The 22,394-nt window shown below is 44.7% G+C and overlaps 1 protein-coding gene across 3 annotated transcripts; it reads left to right on the top strand.

Annotated features, from left to right (window-relative positions):
- Window positions 1-164: 164 nt before the first annotated feature.
- Window positions 165-11,479, top strand: LOC147896097 (E3 ubiquitin-protein ligase RGLG2-like). Of its 3 annotated transcripts, none has more exons than XM_087382296.1 (10): window positions 165-243; window positions 1,082-1,161; window positions 7,189-7,273; window positions 9,532-9,675; window positions 9,848-9,961; window positions 10,087-10,184; window positions 10,388-10,461; window positions 10,616-10,721; window positions 10,814-10,941; window positions 11,108-11,477. In XM_087382296.1, exons 2-10 carry the CDS (start codon window positions 1,114-1,116, stop codon window positions 11,178-11,180), a joined length of 870 nt encoding a protein of 289 aa, XP_087238422.1. In that variant the 5' UTR covers window positions 165-243; window positions 1,082-1,113; the 3' UTR covers window positions 11,181-11,477. The 3 variants fall into 3 exon arrangements, with proteins under 3 accessions (XP_087238422.1, XP_087238424.1, XP_087238423.1); XM_087382297.1 differs by having other exon boundaries at window positions 208-243; window positions 1,051-1,161; window positions 11,108-11,479; XM_087382298.1 differs by lacking the exons at window positions 10,814-10,941; window positions 11,108-11,477 and having other exon boundaries at window positions 10,616-10,727.
- Window positions 11,480-22,394: the final 10,915 nt, after the last annotated feature.

Raw genomic sequence — 22,394 nt, 5'->3', positions numbered from 1 at the left:
CTCCGGCATGGCGAGAATGGACGCCAAATCTTTCACGGAAGAAAGAGCCAATCACGCAGGTACGGTTTATTCGTGCTGATCAATTGCATTATTTACGAGCCTCTATGAAGATGCCTTTTGACAAAGAAAGGGCATCAAAATGCTATTGTGCAGAAAGATCCTGCATCATCTATTTATAGTGTGTACTGCGACGAGGGACATACAAGAAACTTTTCGATTCAGCATTTCTGCATCTAGCAACAGGTTCGTGCACTGTGATCATTCGGATGGAAAACTTGAACGTCTTCCAAGTTTGTCTTTGTTCTCTAGCGCAGGCACAGCCGCTTGCTCGTGCTCGTTATGGCTCGTTAATTTTGTCAATTGTTTGTGAGTAGGTTATATTTTCATGTGAAATCACGTTTGGGCTGGCTTTACTCTTTCCCAAGATTGTTTTTCTTTGTCTTTGTTGGCTTTTGCAATGTAATCGACCCTGAAGCTAGCGCTGAGTCTTAGGCCATTGCTTTGCATTGAATCACTGAAGTCAACAACAGCAGCGTCTGTTGCTTTACCACCCCTATTTTTTACCTTGCTGGTAAAACGAGTTGCTGCATTGAGAATGCCTAGTCCCGAATTTGAGGCGGCTATGATAAGCAAATCCGTCAGTCTTTGTCTCAAGGAGACGACTACTCAGCTTTGACCAAAACTTTGGTTTGTATCAAAGCTTGCTACATGACATGTAGTGCATGGGTTTAGATGGTGTTGAAACTTGAAATGCGCTTGCAGCTTATTATTGGGAAGTTGGATCTCCCCGCTTCCCCCTTCCCCGCACACAACGCACACGGGCACGCATGCATGCAGAGCCACATGTGCAGTGTGTGTACCCACAACACACATACACAGGAAACACCATGTGGGGGTGGGAAGGGTACAAGAGATGTAGGGTGTTTGTGCGCTCATCAGTATGTATTGCCTAGAAGCCAACTTATTCTTCTTGCATGGCAAAGCAGAGAATAATTACGGTGATTTGTCATATTGCTGTTATTTCTTAGGCACAATCTAGACTCTGTGCAGTGTTGGTTGACAAATACATTTCCACCTGCAGATTTCAGAGCAAGTCAAAACAGTTACCAGCAGATGGAAAATTTTGCTTACATTCGTGATGACTACACTAGTATTTACCAGGTGAGCTCTGCCTAGTTGTGTAGTCTCAATTACAAATATTTATATTATGCTTGTCAACTATATTTTTAAAGCCCCTTGAACTAAAATTTAGCTCAGATTTGGATGTCGAACTTGAGTCAGTCAATTATACCTTTGAAGCCTCTTTTATTAGATTTTAGCTCAATGACTCGGAATGCTAACTTTGTAAGTCCGAACTTCTTATGTCACTATTTGGAAGAGCTTTTCTTAACAGAGATCTCTATCATGCCTTTTTTTAAAATGATTTGGACCGACATATTGTTTCTTTTCTAAGTTAGCCTGCACTTTGAAAATATCTTTTGTGAATTCTAGGTCCCCTGCAGGATGTGGATAATTGATTATGATCGCATATTTCATTCTCCTCAAACATAGTCTGTTCATATCGTGGGGGCTGTTTTTGATTCTATTATCACTTTTGTCGAGGCACATTTTGCAGTTGCACCTTGTTGTGACTTCCTTGCAGGTTATTTTCAATGGTGAAACTAAATCTCTCTCTGCATATTGTTCTTACTGGCATCTTGGATCTACACTAGCAAATGAGGCCTGCAGAAATTCCTTCAACTGTTACTGTGAAAAATGTCTGACGTATGTCATTAGGTGAACCTTTTGGCAACAACAAATTCATGCAAAATAGGTACATAGAAAGGATTTATATAAATGTTGCATGCGGGCAATAGATGTACAAGACTAGCAAGTCCTGATTTTCAAAAAGACAGCTCTGGTTACTTATTTTTTTCCGAAAAAACAGTGCTGATTATATTACTTCGAAAACAAGATACATGAGGTCAGCTTTGCAACTGACGGGTCTGCGTTCACCAATCGGACGCAGCCCAAAAAGGAAACAAAAAAGTAAAGCTCTCTCTCACGGAGGGATCAGGCGAGTGTGAATGAACAGTCAGAGAGGTGGTGAATAGCGCCACTGAAGGCCCTGCGAAGTATGCTCGAAGAAGAGGCCCTGTGTGTCCCAATCACGGAGGAAACGTCTCCGCTTCTCCTGGCCAGCCCGGGAGTCTCCCTGTATCTGGTCCCACTGGCCTCTGAGGGTGTGTATAATCTCACTCCAGATGTCGGTCATGACCTGGGCAGTCGAAAGGGAGGTGCCACCAAGGATCTGCGTGCAGCGCGAGGTCCAAATGTGCCATCCTGCGATACTGCTAATAATCTCCCAGACTGGCTGCCTCTCCTGAGATCCTGTGTCAGCCTCTGCCAGGTGCGGCGGAATGCTCTCGAGCGGCCCCCAAGTCCCCTGTGTGATAAGGAACGTGGGGTCCTGCGGACATGCCTCGAACAACTGATGAAAGCCAGGTGCGGTGCTGCACCAGCAGAACGCGCCCCAAGTGATCAAGCCTAACTCCGGTGCTGCGCGAGTAAGGATCCCGAAGGTCCACCTCCACACTTCTTGGGCGCGAGTGCAGCTCCATAGGCAGTGTTTTGGTGACTCCTCGTCCTCATGACAGATCTGACAACGTCCATTCTGACCAACCTGCCGCAACCAGCTCCCCACTGGAAGACCTTTATGGGCGAGAAGCCAAAGGAAGTAGGAGATCTTCCGCGGCCGCCAGCTCTCCCACAAGGCCTTCCAGAAGGCCTGCAAAAATAGCCTGGAGATACCCTGAGCATACCAACTGGGCCGCTGGGTGGGCGGGCGGCTCTGCATCCTCCCGAGAACTCTCTTGCCCAATGTCGTGCTGTAGGCGAAGAAAGAGGTCGGCCCTTGACCTGTCATAATCTCTGGCCATCTCCACTCTCCTGAGTCCCAATCAAGCTCTGACAAGGCCCGCCCCTCCCAGAGCCAGAGTCTCCATGACTGCAGCTGATCCTGCTCTATGCTGGGATCGGTCTGCCAAACCTTCCCCACGAGGCCTACGACCCGAACCCTCTGCCATGGGAGTAGGGGGTCGATGAGCACATCCTCTCTCCTGAGTCGGCCGTCCCCCATAACCGCGAAGAAGGAAACAGAGGTGTCGTCCATCTGACCTGCAACCACCAGTGGGATGCCACGGGGGGTGAACTGTCCCAGCTAACGGTCATCACCAGGCATGAGGATCTGAATCTCGGGGAATCTCGGGTGGAACCAACCAACCGACTGGAATCGCTCCGTCTATCTCCGTGCGTCTCGCCTGAGCTCCACGGGCATCTCCAGCTGCGACTGCTAGAGCAGCGGTCTCCAAGTGTCTGTACGTGTCCCTCCAAACTCGAAGGGACCGGCTGGCCCCCGCATCCAACCGTCCCACCTGATGTGTGATCTCTCCCCCAGCTGAAGGCCCTCGACATCTCTGACCTTATCGTTCCAGATGAGCGACTGGCGATCGATCTCCTCCTGACAGCTAGGAGGGGACTGTATGAGACTGAGGCGGAGCCGCCTCCAAACCATGAGAAGGCTACGAACGAGTGGGGAGCGGGGCTGAGTGAGCGGGGCAGAAGTGAAGATCCACCTGAGGGACGGTAGCCACTCTCCACCTCGGCGCGGGACACAAGAACCGACCCCCTGCTGAAGTAGCATCTTCCACGTTTGCCCCCCCGGGGTCAAACCGCGGATAACCAACTTGCCCAGCAGGGCCTGACTCTGAAGCTCAGGATTGATGACCCCCAAGCCACCCTCAGCCTGCGGAAGGATGACTGTCTGCCAGGCAACCCTGGCTCTGGTATCTCTGAGACCGTCCCCCCCAGACCACAGGAAATTCCGAACCAATCTCCTAAGCTATGCCACGCTAGATCTCGAGAAACACCAACAAGAGGCCACATACCATGCCGTGGCTAGGAGAACTTGGTTGACTACAAGAGCACGACCTGCCAGAGAGAGCTTAGCAGTGCTCCAGAAAGCCAGCTTCCGTCGAATGGAATCTAGCACTGGGAGAAACTGCTGAGTTGGCGTGATATCCAGGCCAACTTGAAAGCCGAGATATCTAGCTGTCTGTCCCCGCGGGATCCACCTGAAACCCAAAAACCTCCCCCACTGTGAGCACGCCCCGGGATTTGTGAGAAAACCAATTGATTTGTTCCAATTGATTTTCGCACCGGTTGCTGAACAGAAGACCTCTAGGGCCAGCCTCACCCTCTCCAGCATCATCTCATCATCCTGAACATACAGTGCTGTGTCATCTGCATACTCCGAATCTAGGAGCTCCGTGTCCTCCCTGATGGGAAGGCGAACACCTCGGATCCCGGTCGACCTCGCCCGAAGGTAATATGTCATGGCCTCGGCGAAGAATAGAAACTGGTAAGGAGCAAGGGGGCAACCCTGATGCACTGATCTCTCCAAACGAAATCGCTCTCCCATCCTGCCGCCGATAATGACCCTGCTGGAAGCTGTCCTGTATAACGCTGAAATACCCTGAATCCATCCTGCTGGGAACCCTAGTCGCTCCAGAGTACCCTCCAGGAAGGACCAGTCCACTCGATCGTAGGCCTTCTCAAAGTCGAGAAGTAGGATGGCTAAATGTGACCCACTGTGCTGAGCCCACTCCGCCGCCTCTGAGAATGTGAAGACATTATCCAGGATACTGCGATCCTGGACAAAGCCTGTCTGAGTGTCATGAATGAGGTCAGGAAGTAGAGGCCGAACTCTGGCGCTGATCATCTTGGCAAGGATTTTGTAGGCAATGGTGAGGAGAGTGATCGGTCGCCACTGATGGATCTCCTGACGATCTCCTCCCTTCGGGATGAGGCAAATCAGTCCCGAGGAGAGGGTCTCAGGCATATATCCGCTGCTGAAAATCCTCTGGAGGGCTGCTAGGAGGGGCTGATGGATCTGATCCCAGAAGGAGGTGAAGAAAGCGCGAGATAGCCCATCGTTGCCAGGGCATTTCTGCCCATCGATGGCCATCAAGGCCTCCAACATCTCGTCAGTAGTGAACGGTGCCAACAACGTCGCCTACATGCTGGGCTGAACCAGGGCTGGAATATGCCTCCACACCTCCTCGCGGGAACGTCGAGTGCGAGGGGCAAGCTGCTCCTGTTGGAAAAGAGTCCTATAGAAGTCGGTAGCCAACCCCAAGACCTCACCCGGGTGGAGAGCGAGGGTGGGGGCGGAGGATGGAGGGCGGAGGGGGGGTGAAGAGGCGAGGGCGGGGGACGGAAGGGGAGGGAAGCGAGGGGGCGGGGCGGAAGGGCGGGAGGGGCGAGGGGCGGGCGGGTGGAGAGCGTGGCGAGGGGCGGGGGAGGGCGTTGCGAGGGCGAGGTGGAGAGCGTAGCGAGGGGCGAGGGGCGCGTGGAGAGCGTAGCGAGGGGCGAGGGGCGAGGGGTGGAGAGCGAGGCGAGGGGCGAGGGGCGGGTGGGGAGCGTAGCGAGGGGCGGGGGAGGGCGTAGCGAGGGGGCGAGGTGAGGTGGAGGGGCGAGGCAGGGGGGGGCGGAGGGCGCAGCGAGGAGCGAGACGGGAGGCGGGGGGGTGAGGCGAGGGGTGGGGTGAGAGGAGAGGCGAGGGCGGAGAGGCGAGGGGGTGAGGGCGTGGATACGGCCGAGGCGGGGGTGAGCAGGCTAGGGAGGTAGAGGCTGCGGGAGGGAGGGAGGGGGGCTCGCAGGAGCGCACTGGTTACTTATACACTTGATGTAGCTTCTCTTGTGCTTTAAAAGATAGTGTTTAGAGCTTCCTGTATCGGAGCATCACAAATACTGCATGTGTGTGCGAGCACAGGTTTACTGACAGGAGGTATATGGATTGCTTAGGAAGGCTAGTGTCTGCAAGACTTGAGGAAAGGGGATGTAAAAAGCTGCATGTGGTAAGAGGGGAGGGGCTGATGACAATGATTATTTTCCACATAGATCAAACATGGTCATGGACCCTAAGTGAGCACCATATGTTTCCAAACACTGCCCTTCCCTTAGTGGATGAGGTAGAAAGACTTCAATGACAAGTAGATCTCAGCCGACATGAATTCTGTTGGATAGGTTTTAACTGACAGTTGACCAACATTACTTCTGTGATGATCATAGGACCAATCATCCTACAAACCTGTCCCAGAATGAGATCAAGGGGGAGGGGGCCAGGGAAAGGGAGGAGGGTAGGTGGAGGGTGGGGGAAGCACGCGCAATCTATTGAGACACATATTACCATGTCTCCATAGCCCCTTTTATGTTGTCCTCTTGTTTCACTTTTCAAATCATGTGAAAAATTCCTGTATGTAGCTGATCATTTCTGGCAAAAATCCACAGAAGGCCCTGGTGCATATCCTTAGTGCTTAAACATACATGCCTCTTGTGTATGAAGAGGTCACATCTGTCAGTTTCTGTTCACGTCAGTTATCGTTTGCAAGCTTTTAGTTTAGATTATGTGATTTTTGAATTTTGGTAGTTACACATGAAAAAGCGTGCACACACACACATATGCGAGAGAGAGAGAGAGAGAGAGAGAGAGAGAGAGAGAGAGAGAGAGAGGCCGGCCAAGCTTAGACCACCAGAAAGCGCAAAATAGTGGCCAACCTCTGTCCAGAGGAGGGCAGAACAGCAGCATTCAGAGTCCATTGTGGAGGAGGTTTGGAGGCTAGTTGGATGCCCAGATCTGGTTGGACCAGGGCAGTCAACTGACCAGGTCAGCCTGACCTGGTTGGTCAACTGGTTGACCTAGTTGGCCATTGAAGGGCTCTTTGCCCCCATCTCAGACAGAGAGTTTAGGGCCAGTTCTCCTCCAGATTTCTCGCAGCCTGCAGCTGCGCAGCATTGGCGGTTCATGGCTAGCAGCATGGTGCAGCAAATACCGCATATCGAGGCAGCTAGTTCAGCATGAGGCTTCCACATCAATTACAGTCATTTTACAGCAGCATGATACTCTGAAGGGTATCCATTTCTTACGCCATTCTGGCAATCATAAACAGACAGTAGTTAGGGCATTTACGCCAGCATCATAAATAAAGCAGTGTCCAATAGTTAGGAAGATCTCTTGTGTCTTTCATGCTTCAGTTCTCCTTCTGCAGTCATCTATTTTCTGCACAGCAAATCCCCGCATGTTACACACACACACACACACACACAGAGATGTGTGCGTCGTTGATTGGTTTTTTATTTGGTATACAGGTAACAGACGCTCTTGAACATGCTGGACTTGAATCATCAAACTTGATAATTGGCATTGATTTCACCAAGAGTAATGAATGGACAGGTTAGTTTCTCAAGTCCAGTTGATATGCATGAAATTGTGGATTTCTGTGCTCTATTTCAGAGACAGAGCGACTAGAGAGTAAGATTACTGAAGAGCTGAACCTACAGATCCAGGCCAAGATGCTCTGACAAGCCTGCCTTTGTTAGTGAATAGGAAGCAATTAGCTGCCACTCCACAAAGCACTACAGTGGGACTGAACAAGAGAGACATTGTAAATACTGATCCTTATTTGGCGATGTGATTTGTAGAGAAAGTGGTATAAGGGAGTGTGACAAGAGCAACCCTACTCACGGCACCATAAGATATACTTTAATTTGCAACTACACGGGCAGTGTAAAGCAAATGAGGGTGAGAAAAAAAAACAAAACTATGAAAAGTGTAGTTGATGATTTTGTATAAGCGGTCTTGCCGCAAGCTAGGTATAAAAGACATCTTTTTGTGCCGATTGTAGCAATGACCCCTTCCATTGCTCTCATTCTCTCCCTTTGGTGTAGTTCATTCCTTCATGCCCTTGCAGGGCCCTTTTATGCTTTCTGGTTGTGACCTCTTCTGCTTTGTAATCTGCATGCTAGACAATTTTTTGTAGGCTCAGAGGCCTGCAGGAGCAAGCTTAAAATTAGAACACGCAACAGCAGCATGCCAAACAGCCATGAGCAGTAGTGAGGAATTGTGCTGGAGCCTGGAAACAGGCTCTCAAACCTTACCTGGGTCTTAAATGCAAGCCAGCTAACAGATCATGACCAGCTGGCCAGCCAGCTGAGGGAGCTAGTCTGTTATGAAACAGTCATGAACTCAGGTTGGCTAATTTAATGAAGCCAATCCACTTGTTGATGATGGCTCACCTAGTTGCCAGTAATGCCCCTTCCTAATTGCCACCCTTTACTCTAGCCCAATCTTATGTACAAGGCCATTGAGATTTTACTACATGTTGCATGCTCAACCATGGAAAAGAAGGAAGAAGTCTCTTATTCACCATCCTCTTGGAGTGAGTATGTATGAAGGTTTTCAGGTTGTAACTTGAACTTTATGCACACTCTAGGTCAGCCGTTTGACTTCAGATGCACTGGGCAGCGGGCTCCTTTCAAACTAGTCGTAAGAGGGGAAGCTTTATCTTTGCTGTGTGTTTTGGATGCTGTCTTTCTGAAATCTTTTTGCGCAGGGATTTTCCAGTTGTGCATTGTCTCTGTGACCTGGACCTTCTAACACTCCAGGAACTGTCTTCCTTGACGGTGGTCCGCTCATCCTTCACAATGTTCTGGTTTACTTGATTTTGGTTTTCATGTGAACCATGTTAAATGCCTCACATTGTCGAGGGGAGGATAGCCTGCATTTCATTGCTCCCCAGTCATTTATTCAACTCCAAGTGCAACAGGCGGAAGTATTTTCTGCGCAGAGAAGCAGCCCTAGTAAGTCCTCAGTGAGCACGGATACTGCCAGTGTTCCCCTTTGTCAGCCACATATGTGGCCGGGACTTGCCTTCATTCTTTCATGCAATTGGGAATCGGTTCCACTGATTTTCCTGATGCCCTATGCACCTCTCTCTCTCTCCCTCTCACACACACACACACACACACACACACACACACACACGCATGCACGCATGCACGCACACCTTCCTGGTGCATGAATTTTCTCGTTTGGGCAGCTTCACATGTTTGTCAACTGAGTTGGTAAGTCTTTGCCAAACTGGGCCTTCGGAATAACAACACATATGTTAACCTCCAATAGAAGAACTTTAATATCTGGGCAATCCCTAAATATGTTATATCAAAAGCTTCCACTGTTTTATGGATCCTTTGACATTCAAAAATGGTGGCTATATCAAGTGGCATGTCCATGGGTACATGTGTAAGTGATATCGGAAAAAATATCCCTGTTTTCTCTTATATGCTTCATTTTTGTGATACACAAAGTCAGGCTTAGGCTTATGAATCTTCTGGCATGTACACTGTTACATATATATGCGCATGGGGCACATCAAATATTTAAAAAAAATCCCCAAAATTGATCCTCGTATGTGCATGTTTATTGTGAGAGATTTACATATACTGCACATTGAACCTGGAGAGTTGGCTACACATACAAGCTACACATACAAGGATGTGTTGATACTCTCTGATGGTTTCATTTTAACAAGTGATAATGAGTTGACTCACCTCAATAATGGGTTTTTTAAATAGATTTAAGCACATTGGTGAACTGCGTGCATCTCTAGAGTGTTACATTGGTCAATTTGAGCAGTTACCTTGTGCTTGCAGGGAAGCATTCTTTTGATGGACTCAGTCTTCACACAATCTCCCCCAACATTCTGAATCCTTACCAGCAGGCTATCTCCATTATTGGAAAAACTCTAGCCAGATTTGATGAAGATAACTTAATTCCTTGTTATGGCTTTGGAGACGGTGTGTTGACTTACCCTCTCATTGTTGCATTCCGATTGAGGAAGGTTCTTTCCTTTATACTGTAAAAAGAAGTGGGCGCTGGCATCTAGAATGCGATGTTTACGCTTGATATTGGCATTGTCTTTTTTGACACACACGATGCATTCTGAATATCTCAGTTTTGGCTAGATAGTGACCACACATGATCAGAAGGTGTTCAATTTGGATCCTAGTGGTCAACTTTGTGTTGGCATTGATGGCGTTTTACAGCGTTACAAAGAGATACTTCCACATCTTATCCTTTCTGGTATACCCTTGATTCCCAAGCTTGATGGTACGGTGTTACATTATTATTTACCTCTTTTGTCAACCTTACGCTCAAAGAGATTTCATTTTGTGTCACTGAAGAGCACTTGTGTAATGGATTTACAGGGCCAACCTCATTTGCTCCAATCATAAATGCTGCAATAGAGGATGTTAAGAAAAGTGGAGGCCAGTATCACATCCTTGTAATTATAGCAGATGGGCAGGTATTAGAATTGATTGATTGCAGTGTGCACCTGAAGGCTGATGCAGCTGTCTTGGAATTAGCATCAAATTTTATTGGTGGATTCTGGAATTGATACATTGCAGTTCTTTGATCTGCATACTGCAGCTATGTGAAGTTAGTGCAATATGTATTTGTGGATCTATTTTATATTTGACAAGGTTTGCTGAATGTGGGGTCTGACAGGTCACTGGAAATATGAATGGTGGAAGGTTGAGCGTCCAAGAGAAGGCAACCATGGATGCTATTGTCAATGCAAGGTATCATACAAAGAACCGTAAGCTTGAGTAGAGCATAGGCTAAAGTACTCACAGTATCATTAAGTCGAGTTACCGTAAGCTTGAGTAGAGCATAGGCTAAAGTACTCACAGTATCATTAAGTCGAGTTCTTGTTATGATGGATCATGGTTGCAGTAATTACCCATTGTCGATTGTGCTGGTGGGAGTTGGCGATGGGCCTTGGGACCTGATGAAACGGTTTGATGACGCAATTCCTAAGCGCAAGTTTGACAATTTTCAGGTATGATTTTTACCCTTATGGAAGCTATTTGGTCCTTTTAATGGTTCTCACATGCTGGTGCTGTGTGAAGTTAACAAAGTTAGTTCATGCAGTTTGTGAACTTCACAGAAGTAGTGTCCCAGTGCTCAATTCCAGAACATAAGGAAGCTCAATTTGCAGTGGCTGCACTTATGGAGATACCACTGCAGTATAATGCAATCAAGCACCTGCTCGGTGAAAGGTCAGAACTCCATGATTTACAATCTAAAACTATTCAAGTCTCTCAATCATTGACTATGATTATTTCCTGTGGAAAGCGTTTGCATATTTGAAGTCCTTTTTGAGGTCTCAGTTTTTCATGTTTGTTTAAGGAGGGTACTATTTACATTCGCGTTTTTTTCTTGCAGTTGCAAGCAGAAGCACAACGATAAATGTACATGCAACAACAAATGTACATGCAAAAAATCCTCTGTGTGTTGAAGTATAGAAACCAATTGCTGAAATAATTTTGTCGTATGCCCATCTTCTATTAAGGGATGATGGTAACACTGATGCCAATGACCTTCAAAGCAATATGCAGGTTAATACTTATACTAAGTTTCATGTATTTCTAGTGTCTTCTTGGCAGTAGGTGAATTATAGTGGACCATGCTCTAACTATGACCCAGCCCTATTTTTAAAAATGTCTTCTCTCCAATAGGACAGCTATAAGTTGGAATCAGAGCATTGGTTTTTTGTTGTGCTGCTGGAGCAGCAATAAAAGTGGTCTGATGCTTTTTTTAAAAATAAAGTAAATTCTGTGGGTAAAACTCAAGGAGCAATTTGGGGAAGTTTGTTAATGGTGCTAAGAAACATTTCATTTACTCGATGCCCATAGGCCTCAAAATTGCATTGACCTCAGGGGGAATCACGGTGTTTGTTTTCTAGAACACTCTTGTGACAATGAGAATTCTGGAAGTGCATGCACTATGCTCTGTTTTGGTAGAGGGGGCAGTACTTGTCATGATAAGGATTGTAAGGAAAAACCTACCCTTTTAATCTCATTTCTAGTTCAGATGTTGGACTTTTGGTTTTGATCTTGTATTTTCAGATGTCCAATATCATTTCCATCTTCAATCAACAATTAATAATTTTGTATTTGTGATTGTGTAGATAATAACCATTCACAACATCTGCATGCACATGCGAGGTGTCGATATGTATAGTTGAGGAGAGTTTGTTAGGATATGAAGTTGTGCATGTCCACATAAATTTCGATATTTGGTTTATTTTACTTGGCACATGCTGTAGGAACAAGAATGGAGATGGATTGTGAACACAAGTGAACTCCAAGTGAAATTTTCAACCAAATGAGAGTACAAGTACTTGGTATATATAGTCCAAGTACTAGAATACTCTAAAACTTCAAAATAGACTAAGTCCTAGTCTATCCTACACCACCATATCATTGTATATGTCTACAAATCCCCCCTCAATGATATGATTGCAGTACTCTAGAATGATCTCAGAAGTACCTAAAGTACCATGGTTGCATGGATTCATTCACATGTGGATATACTAGCCTATGGGAGTACAAAAGAAAACTGTCATTTTACAACTCCCCTTGACATCGTTTGAATGTCTCGTTCCCTTGGCTTGGTGGCTATGGTGGAAAGAAAGCTTTGAAAAGCTTGTGGGCGCCTCTTTACACATGACATCGACATGGCTTAGTGAAGATATTTGCCACATTGTCCTCAGTGGAACATGTGAGATCAATGAAGCCATTTGTGATACAATCTTGCACATAATGATAATGGTTTTCAATGTGTTTCATGCGAGCATGAATTGTAGGATTGTTTCCAATAGCAATGCAACTCTGGTTGTCATAGAAGATCAGAGTTGCGTTACCATCATGAGCATGATGTAAGTCATGCAAAAGCTTTCTTAACCACATATATTTCATAGTGGTTGAATTTGCAGCTTTGTATTCTACTTTACTAGTGGTCTTGCTTCTTATTGAGCCATGAGATGCACATTGAGTCCAATGAGAAGCAATAGTCGGAAATGGACGTGCGATCATAGATGTCCCTTGATCCATCTGAGTTAATGAAGCCACTCAGACAAATGCCACCATTTGGAGCATAATGTAGCCCATAGGAAAGTGTACCTTGTACATATCTGAGAACCCTCTTCGTTGCATTTTGATTGTGGGATAATGCATGAATTGTCTAAGAACCTTGTGGCATAGGCAATGTATGGCTGTGTGGGGCATAAGTAGATCAAACTGTCAACCAATTGCTTGTACAATGTGTCATCCAATTTTTTACTTGTATCATGCTTACCTTGATTTCCTTTTCCAATGGAGTGGCCATAGGCTTACAGTTCTTCATCTTAAGTTTTTGCAACAATCCCTTCGAATATTTTTTCTCTGACATAGAAATCCCCCCTTTGATTTGTTAAAATTCAATGCAAGACAGTAGTGTAAGAGGTGCAAATCTATCATGTCAAAAGTCTGACACATGATAGACTACATTGTTGCAATTTGCTGCAAATTACTGCCATTCAGTATGATGCCATTGACATAAAGTATAAGTATGACCAAATTTTATTTTTGTTGCAGAACATATAAATTTGGCTTTGTATGAGTGTTGACAAATCCCTAGGATAGCAAGAGCTTATGTTTCTTATGATATTATGCACGAGGCGCTTGCTTCAACCCATACAAGGCTTTCTTGAGCTTGCATACCTTGTGCTCTTGTCCTTGAATAACAAAACCGTGGGGCTGATGCACATAAACCTCCTTCTTGAGATCCCCATTGAGGAAGGTGGTCTTGACCTCCATCTGGCATTTAGATCAACCATAAAATGTAGCAAGAGAGATGACAGAGCAAATGGTAGTCATCTTGGCCATCGGAGCAAAGGTCTCCTCATAATCTATCCCCTCTTCTTGTGCATACCCCTTGGCAACTAAACGGACTTTATACTTCTCAGTTGTACCATCTGCATGATACTTTATCTTGTAGATCTGTTTGGTGCCAACCACATTCTTGGGTGCATCAACCAAGTCTCATGTAGCATTTTTTTGAATGGATCTAATCTCAGCTTCCATGGCTTTTTGCCATGTTGGATTGCCATGAGCATCCTCAAAGCACTGAGGCTCAGCTTTAGCTTTCATCAACTTGGGTCATGAGAGTAAAATTCACGTGCTTCTTAGCATTCTGAGTGTTGGCCCTAGTACTCTTGATCTTTGGCATCTGCAAGTGTCAACCTAGCCCATCTAGGAATTGAATTCTCAGCTGTCTCACTGGAATAGTATCTGGAAGTGCATCTGGCATTGCATCATTTGCACGGTGGTGATAATGCTTCCAAATATTGGGTTGTCCCTCCCCATAAGTTGGCTGCAAATCTGAAACATTCGAGGGAGAGGAACCCTCAACATGTGGCAACCCTTTTGAAATCTGAGAGGTGGAAGGAACATCAACTGGAGAACCCAAGTCAACTGAATCATTGAAATCAGCATCATCCTCAAACTGAACAATATCTAGAGGTGTATCATCATATGGAGGCAAATCCTCATAGGTTGCATGCTATCATGCTCAACAAAAAAGACATCCTTGCTTATGATTACTTTTCTTATGGTTGGATCATAAAACCTAAAGCCTCGTCTTTCAGTGCTATACCCCACAAAGATGCATTTGATGCTCTTATCATTAAGCTTGGATCGCGATTCTAAGCTGGTATCAAAGCGTATGCAACAAACTCAAAGACTCTGAAATGATTCACCTTGGGCTTGTATCCATAAAATGCCTCAAAAGGCATCCTATCAAGCAATGCTTTTGTAGGGCATCGATTACGAATAATAGTGGTGGTAACAATTGCTTCACCCCAAAATTCTTTTGACATTTTCTTAAATTTCAACATACACCGTGTCATCTCCATGAGAGTCCTTTTCTTCCTCTTTGCAAACGGATTATGCTGAGGTGTTTGTGGTATTGTTTTGTGATGCCTTATGCCATGTTCCTTCATATATCCCTCAAAAGCATGTGAAGTCTACTCTCCCCCATTGTCAGAATTAAGTGTTCAAATTCTAGAATTGGTTTGGCTCTCATTCAATGACTTGAACTCCTTAACTTTAGATTTTCTTTTCATGAGAAAGAGCCAAGGAAACCTGGAGTAATCATCAATGAATGTGACAAAATACCAATACCCTCTATGGGTTGTGACATCCATTGGTCCACAAACATCAATATGCACAATCTGCAAAACCCTTTGTGCTCTTACTGAAGCTGGACCATCCTTTGGAATGGTAGGCAATGCAACTTTCCAATAGCACACCCTTCACGCAGCTCATGGGTTGGTTGCTGCAATTTTGGCAAACCTTCAACCATTTTATGATTATATATGTATGCCAATGCTCTGTGATGTGCATGACCAAACCTGACATGCCATGAATCACTTGGAATAGCATAAGAGAGCATGCTGAATATAGGGTTGAGCATCAAGCTTATAGAGCTCTTGGCTTGCCTCATAAGTGCTGGTAGCCACAATTTCATACCCTTTTCATGGATCCTTGATCTTGCATTGATCATCCTGAAATTCCACGAGCATGTGCTAATCATGGGCAATGGATGGAATTGAAATAAGATTCTTCCTCAAGTCAGGAACATACCAGACATCACATATATATTTTTTCTTTTTTGAATCTAGAAGGATGGGAACATGTCCCAATCCTGTGATGCCTTGGGATGCATCATTGGCACAAGTAACGTGTACGTCATAAACAGGTTTGATTTCTTCAAACCACTCTTTCCAGTGACTCATGTGCTTTGATGCACCACTATCTATATACCAAGTATCTATGGCAGCAGCGAAAGAAGAAGCATGAGATGAAGCATGAGAGGCATCATATGCAATTGAATCCCCCCGGCACCGAATTTGTCTTGAACAGTAGTAAATATAAAATCTCTTCCCTCTTCTGCAAAATGTGCATGGGATGGTGGAGCATCTGCACTCTCAACTAGTGCAACATAATTACTGCTTGTGCCTTGCTTCTTTTTCTCATTGCCAATCCTTTTCTGGCACTCTGCAATGTAATGACTAGGTTTCTTGCAATAGTTGCATTTACCCTTCTTCACCTTTGCACCTTTGTCTACATTCCATGCATTTATGTTTGCATTTCCCTCCTTCATGGGCTGATAAGCATGGTTGGTATTTTTCTGAAATTTACCCTTTCCATGAGTGGCAAGTGCTTGGTCACTTTGACTAGAGGAACGGGTTGAATTGGAAGTTGTCATTTCTTCATGTAAAGGCAAATCAACTAACTCCTTAAAAGTGAGTGGAGCAGCCCTGAGCATAATGGTCAAGGAAATATCAAACGTATTATATGAGGGAGCTAGACTATTGAGGGTGATAGAGACCATGTCTTCTATATCCTCATCAATAGCTGCGAGCTCATCTCGAATGTCAGTTTCTTTGCAATATGCATTGAAATAGTTTGACCTTTTTGCATGGACAAGGCATTAAGCTTATTGTGCAAGGTAATGCTTCTTGCTTCATTCTTGACATTCCACATACTTTTTAATCTATCCCAAGCTGCCTTTGAAGTCTTGCAAGACTTGATAGTGGACTTAATGTGTGTCTACATAGACAATGCAATCAAGGACAAAGCTTAAGCATCCCTGCGATCAAACCCCTTCTAATCTTCCGTAACAATTACTTGGGTAGTGGTAGTAGAAGCTTGAGTGGTAGCACTAATAGAGGAAGATGTGCTAGTGCTAGATCCAGCAAGTCTAGTCTCATCACCAAGCACAATGTCCCATAAGCCCTTCCAACCAAGATATTCTTGAGTGTAAATGATCACAAAGCATAGTTGGGTCCATCCAACTTCCTCAGGCAACATTGTACCAAAATTGTCATTGAGAAACATGCTTGCAAGCTCAAGAATAAAGGCAAATGTACCTGCAAAGAAAAGAAAGCAAATGGACAACTAAAAGACCATTGACTGCTATACAATCATTGTAATGTAATTCATTGACAGTGGCTACTCTAACATAGCAATACATCTGCCAAATATTGACTCAAATGCAATGTACTTCTGCCCGAAAAATAAGCTTGAATCTCAGGCAAACAATGCCTCACAATGCGATAGCAAACTCTTGCTCAATAGGCATCCACAATTGCATCAACTTACAGCCAACACTTGGCTTCAAAATATACAACACCCGAGCAATGATTTGCACTCAATGTGCAGCCCAAAACTGTCCTAAATGCATTGACATCTGTGCAATACAATCTACAAGACACCTACACAATGCTATCTGCAAGAACCAAGTAGGAGAGGCTGAAAATGAGTTGATACAAGAGATGGAGTTGGAGTAGGAAGGTAAGGATAGTATGGTAAGGTAGCAAGAGAGGTTGGGCAACAATGTTGAGGTGTACGGCTAGCAGTAGTTGATTCCAGGTGGCAATGTCCAGGTGTACGGCTCTATACTTAAGGCTGACAACAACAAATACGACGATCATACCGCTGTATGGATGGCGAGGCAGTTGTCTGAGGCTGCGGGTAGGTGAAGTGTACCGCACTATTGTATGGACTGTACAAACTATTTGAAGTGGGTTGTATGGCCTGAGTCGACCTATTTATATGGTAACAGGAGCACAAACTAATGGCAAGTGAGGCAAATGGGAGCTGCTGGTCCAGGGTATGGCCACCAATGTGCACAATCGAGCAAGGAGCTGATATCTCAAGCTCTGACAGAGTGTAGGTGAGCTAAGGAGTGGCAGTTAGCATATAGAAGTGCAACGGGAGCACGTGGGAGAGCGGGAAGCAAGTAGGCAAGCTAAATCGACTGGCTTTGATACCACATGTAGGAACAAGAATGGAGATGGATTGTGAACACAAGAGAACAAGAAGTGAACACAAGTGAACTCCAACTGAAATGTTCAACCAAATGAAGTACAAGAACTTGGTATATATATTCCAAGTACTAGAACACTCTAAAACTCCAAAATAGACTAAGTCGTAGTCTGTCCTACACCACCATATCATTGTATATATCTCTACACATACATATAATCACACAACTAGATGCTCTATGAGGCATTCTCTAACTACTACTGCCAACCCGCATCTAGCCTGCACTTGCGTCCCCAAGCTACATACAATAAAGGGTCAAGTTTGCATAGGGTTAGATACCCTCTAAAGGTGAAGGCATCTTGTGAACCTGTGGAGTAGTACCACCAACAATCTAGTTGCAGTTGTAGCTTGCTATTTGAGTGACTTGTTTTTTGTAGTTCTAAATTTAATATCAAGACCTTGGGAAAAAATGTTGTATCTATGTCGAAATTGTTCATTTCTTGCAGGTATTTAGCAGCTTGGGCTCAAAGGACAATTCTATGCTGCATATATATCAAGAAATGTGGCTTCAAGTATTTAGAAGCAAAGACGATTCTACGTTGCTTGGATGTAGAGATATGTATTCCCATTTTGGTAGAGATATATATTCCCATCCTAGTGGAAATCTTCATATAAATATCCAACTTGCCATCTAGTTGATGAATATATAATTCCATAGTGCATGCAACTAATAATAGCAATTCAATTGTCTTCATTCTGGTGCAGTTCCTTCATATTGAGAGTAAACTTTTGCAACCAAATTGTCCTTGCATATGTCCATTGTGTCATCTACGTCCATCTTAGCTTTGTACAACCATATGTATCAAACTACGTATTTATTTACGAGTGCATCCACAAGTTCCCATGACTTGTTCTCCATAATGCCTTGATTCTTCCTCTTTGACATTTGTCAATAACAAATTTATCCCTTGATGTCCAAATTTCTTACTCTTGATAATATCTAGGTTTCTTATCCTTGATAATGTCTTGTGCTTCTTCAACTAGCTTTCTCACCTATCTTGGTTGAGGTTCTAATGTTGATACAGGATGATCAAATTTTCTCTGTAGAGGAGAACTCGATGACTCTGATGTCTTAGGTCATTGTTTACAGGGAGATATATTTGTAGTTGCTTGTTCTTCATCCATTTCCTTCATTGCTTCCTTTATTTATTCAAAATCATCTAGTTATTATATTTCATTTGTTGGATTTTTCTTCTAATGCATCTCATGTGTTGGGTCATGGATTGGGTCATGCACATGGCCTACACTTTCCTTTGGAATTTCTTGAACAATAAGATCTTGACCATACGTTCTTGTTTGGTAGCAGAAATTTATAACTTTGATGTCTTAGGATGTTGTTTAGTAGGAGTTATATTTTTAGTTGTTTGTTCTTCATCCATTTCCTTCATTGCTTTATCAATTGGATCATCTAGTTGTTATATCTCTTTTGTTGGATTTTCCTTCAAATGCACCTCATGTGCTAGGTTATGGCCATGGCATATACTTTCCTTTGGAATTTACTATTTTTTTGGTAGTACAGCAGCATATGCCTTCTTCCCATTTGTGTACCCATAGTAACACCCTGACCATAGAACATCTTTGTCCTTGTTGGATGGTATAGCTTGTATGCCTTCCTCTCATCTATGTATCTAACAAATATGCCTTTTTCACTTTTTGATGGAAGCTTGCTCCTCTTGTCCTTCTAGATATGATCATGTTGTCCTTGTAGATATGAGCAAGTTGCCCTTGAAATATTAGGGTATTTCACTAATGGCTTGAGTCATGTCCATGCTTCGTCTAGTATCATTTGAGTGCAGAGGTTGGTGAGACGTTATGTTAATAGCTTTCTCTTTGAAAGAATTTTCCATACCACTAGTTTGCAACATATGTCAAGTAGTTTCAGAAATTATTTGACTCTTTCCAAACTTTTCTTTTTGCAACATCTCTTGTCCTAGGATATATGCTATAGTAATTTGCCTGAAGATGCCATTGCACTTGTAAAACTTAGCAAACTCTCTAGCATCTACCCTAAAATACCTATACGAACCAAATACAATGAACCATGTGTCTTGGTTCCTACTTTGGTAGGAGATGGTTCCTTGTGTTGCTTGCCACATCCTCATAGAGTTATCGATTGTTCATCTTGGTTAGATTGTGCACCATATTATTTCCCTCCATCTATTTTCAATGATTGGAAATTTTAGTGTTTGAGCCCTTGATGCCACAAATTTGCTTCAATATTGTTGTACCAGGTTGCATCATTGCTAGCCTACACAATATACCATCTCTTACACCATCTGTGCAAGAATTCCATCGTGATTGAGCATCATGCATTTCTTGTTGTCAAATAGAACCTTAATTATTTGATAATTGATTCTCAATAGTTATTGGATAGTGCAAATACATATAACACTTGATAAATAAAACTCTATGGTCCATCAATGAAATTCAATGTGATTTATGTATGAGATAATTTTCTATCATCACCAATACATATCTTATCCAATGTCTTGATAGATTGAACCGGTCTTCTCTAAAGCTCATGTGCATAGATGCTCCTAGATTTATGTATCCAAATTTTCTATTAAACTATTTGGCAGCTACATACACAGATAGTGCTTTCTTAAATGTATAATGTATTATCTTGTCAAGATTGGCATCTTCAAATGCCATAATGTTTTTTGTGTTATTTCCTCTAGCAAGTCATTTTGAGTTCTACTACTATGATTGGGTAGACCTTCCGATGAAAATAATGGCACCCTTAATGTTTTCATATGATTGGGGTAGACCTTTCTTGATGTTTTCATATGATTGGGGCAGATCTTTTGTTCGAAATAATTGCAACCTTGATGTTTTCATATGATGGGGATAGACCTTTTTTTTTTTGGCAAAGAAAGGAACCTTCTGTTAATGCTTGAAAAACTTCATACAAAACAGTAGCCCCAAAGGTGCTGAGTATGGAAAATTTTGAAAAAAAGCTGAAAGAAAAACCAGCCTGTTCTAGAGAAACCCAACTCACTACCTAGGGCATCTCTAGTATGGGGCCAACATCCAGATGGGGGGACTATAGAACCAGCGAATCCCTTGTGGAGTGAAAATGTAAATTCCTCATGTAGCCCAAGCCTTGCAGAATCAAGCATGCCTCGCGACAGTCACCTGGGAGCTTGGGGTCCCATGCTCCCAGGTGGAGTGGAGGTTGTAGATGATATCCTGCCAGATGGCAACCAAGGTAGCCGAGGGTGGAACCGGATGCTCACCCATCACCAGACTGCAGCAAGTAACCCAAATGTTCCATGCAGTGATATTGGCTACTACCTCCCAAACGTTGTCCTCTAGAGGAGGAGGAGCTAGGCTATCAGGGGGGGGACCGCCTCATGGAGCTCTATCCTTTGAATGCTCTGACCCTGTATCTAGCAAGCTAGGGAAATCTCATCAATTTGGAATGCGTATCCTCCCTCAGTCAACCAGGACACCATCCCTCAAGTGTAGTCCCTCTCAAGACTTTGCATATGGGTCATAATCCTGAGGGCTCCCATCCAAATCCTCATTGCGCTATGACAGCTCCAAAGGCAGTGTAGGATTGTCTCCAGAAAACTAGTAGAGCAATAGTGACACTGCCCACTCCATCCGCATCTACTCCAACCACAGGCCGATGGGCAAGCTCAACCAGAAGAAGTAGGATATCTTCCTTGGCCGCAAACTGGACCATAACCGCATCCCAAACCTAGAACGACAGACATCTCGGGGCACTCTTTGGGCCACCCACTGCCTCTCCCTCGAAGGGGTCCACATTAAAAAATTCATCTGAAGCCTCCTGCCAATCTGTATGGTGTAGGAAAAGAAGGGCACCTCATCCACCTGCTCGACAAGGCTGCCCTTGGAGAACCAGAACCATTCTCTCGTATCCCACTAGACTTCCGTCAAGGGCCTACCCTCCCAAAGCCAGCGCCATCTGGGGGCATCTTGCTTTGAGATACTGGGAGCGTCAATGTGCCACTCATTCCCCAGACGTCCCACCACTTGGATCATCTACCACCAATAGTGAATCCCATCCAGACTCCCCTGGAGTAGGCCTCCAGGTCCTACATGGAAAAAACTGGGCTGCATGCTACCTCGCTGCATCATCATCCTTAAGGGAACACCAGTATGAGAAAACTGGCCCAACCATCTTCTATCCATCCACACGTGAAGTCCCTCCCACTAGGACTCAGGATAGCTAAGTCAATCTCTCTCATCCTCTGCCTTGCCCATCATAGATGCGCTACGGCACCAAACCTCGCCTCTGCCTCCATGGGTAATCTACTCCATCTGCCAAAGGACCCAGCCGGCACTGTGCCCAACCAATGTGAGTCCGTTGTCCGAGCATACGCCCCTCCTGAACCCGGATCTTTGGGTTCATAACAAGGGGATGATGCAGAACTCCTCTCTGCATCTAGGCTAAGCTCGAATGAGGCCTCCTAGTAATCTCTACCAGACCCTATGGAGGCTCCTCATCAAGGGGGAACCCTTCCCCATAAGGGGGCCCTCTGAGAAGATCCACTTGTGTGAAAGCTACCACTGCCCGCCAGTCCATGGGGTGTTCCTAAGAAGCCCTTGCTTTAAGAGGAGCTTCTAAGGCTCTGCACCTGGTTGACGCCGTGAACAACCAACTTGCCTAAGAGGGCTCTACTTTGCATCTCTAGATCAATGATACCCAAGCCTCCCAGTGCCTACGGCATGATCACCGTGTCTGCCAAGCGACCCGAGCTCTAGTGTTCCTCGTGCCGTTCGAACCTGCCCAGAAGTTCTGAACCAACGGTCGGAGCTGCCCAATGCACCCT

Source organism: Dipteris shenzhenensis, chromosome 12, assembly GCF_047967505.1.
Source record: "Dipteris shenzhenensis isolate YYH24624 ecotype China chromosome 12, Dip_SZ_1.0, whole genome shotgun sequence".
In the NCBI taxonomy this organism is placed as follows: domain Eukaryota; kingdom Viridiplantae; phylum Streptophyta; class Polypodiopsida; order Gleicheniales; family Dipteridaceae; genus Dipteris; species Dipteris shenzhenensis.
The sequence above is the reverse complement of the archived record's forward strand: the minus strand, read 5'-3'. Positions and strand labels throughout refer to the sequence as shown.

Bases quoted from the DNA above. Each gene is read 5' to 3' on its own strand.
- LOC147896097 (XM_087382297.1), top strand. From the start codon at position 1,114: ATGGAAAATTTTGCTTACATTCGTGATGACTACACTAGTATTTACCAG. The intron at 10,462-10,615 runs GTATCATACAAA...TCATGGTTGCAG, and splicing joins GATGCTATTGTCAATGCAAG to TAATTACCCATTGTCGATTG. The intron at 10,942-11,107 runs GTCAGAACTCCA...TTTTTCTTGCAG, and splicing joins AAGCACCTGCTCGGTGAAAG to TTGCAAGCAGAAGCACAACG.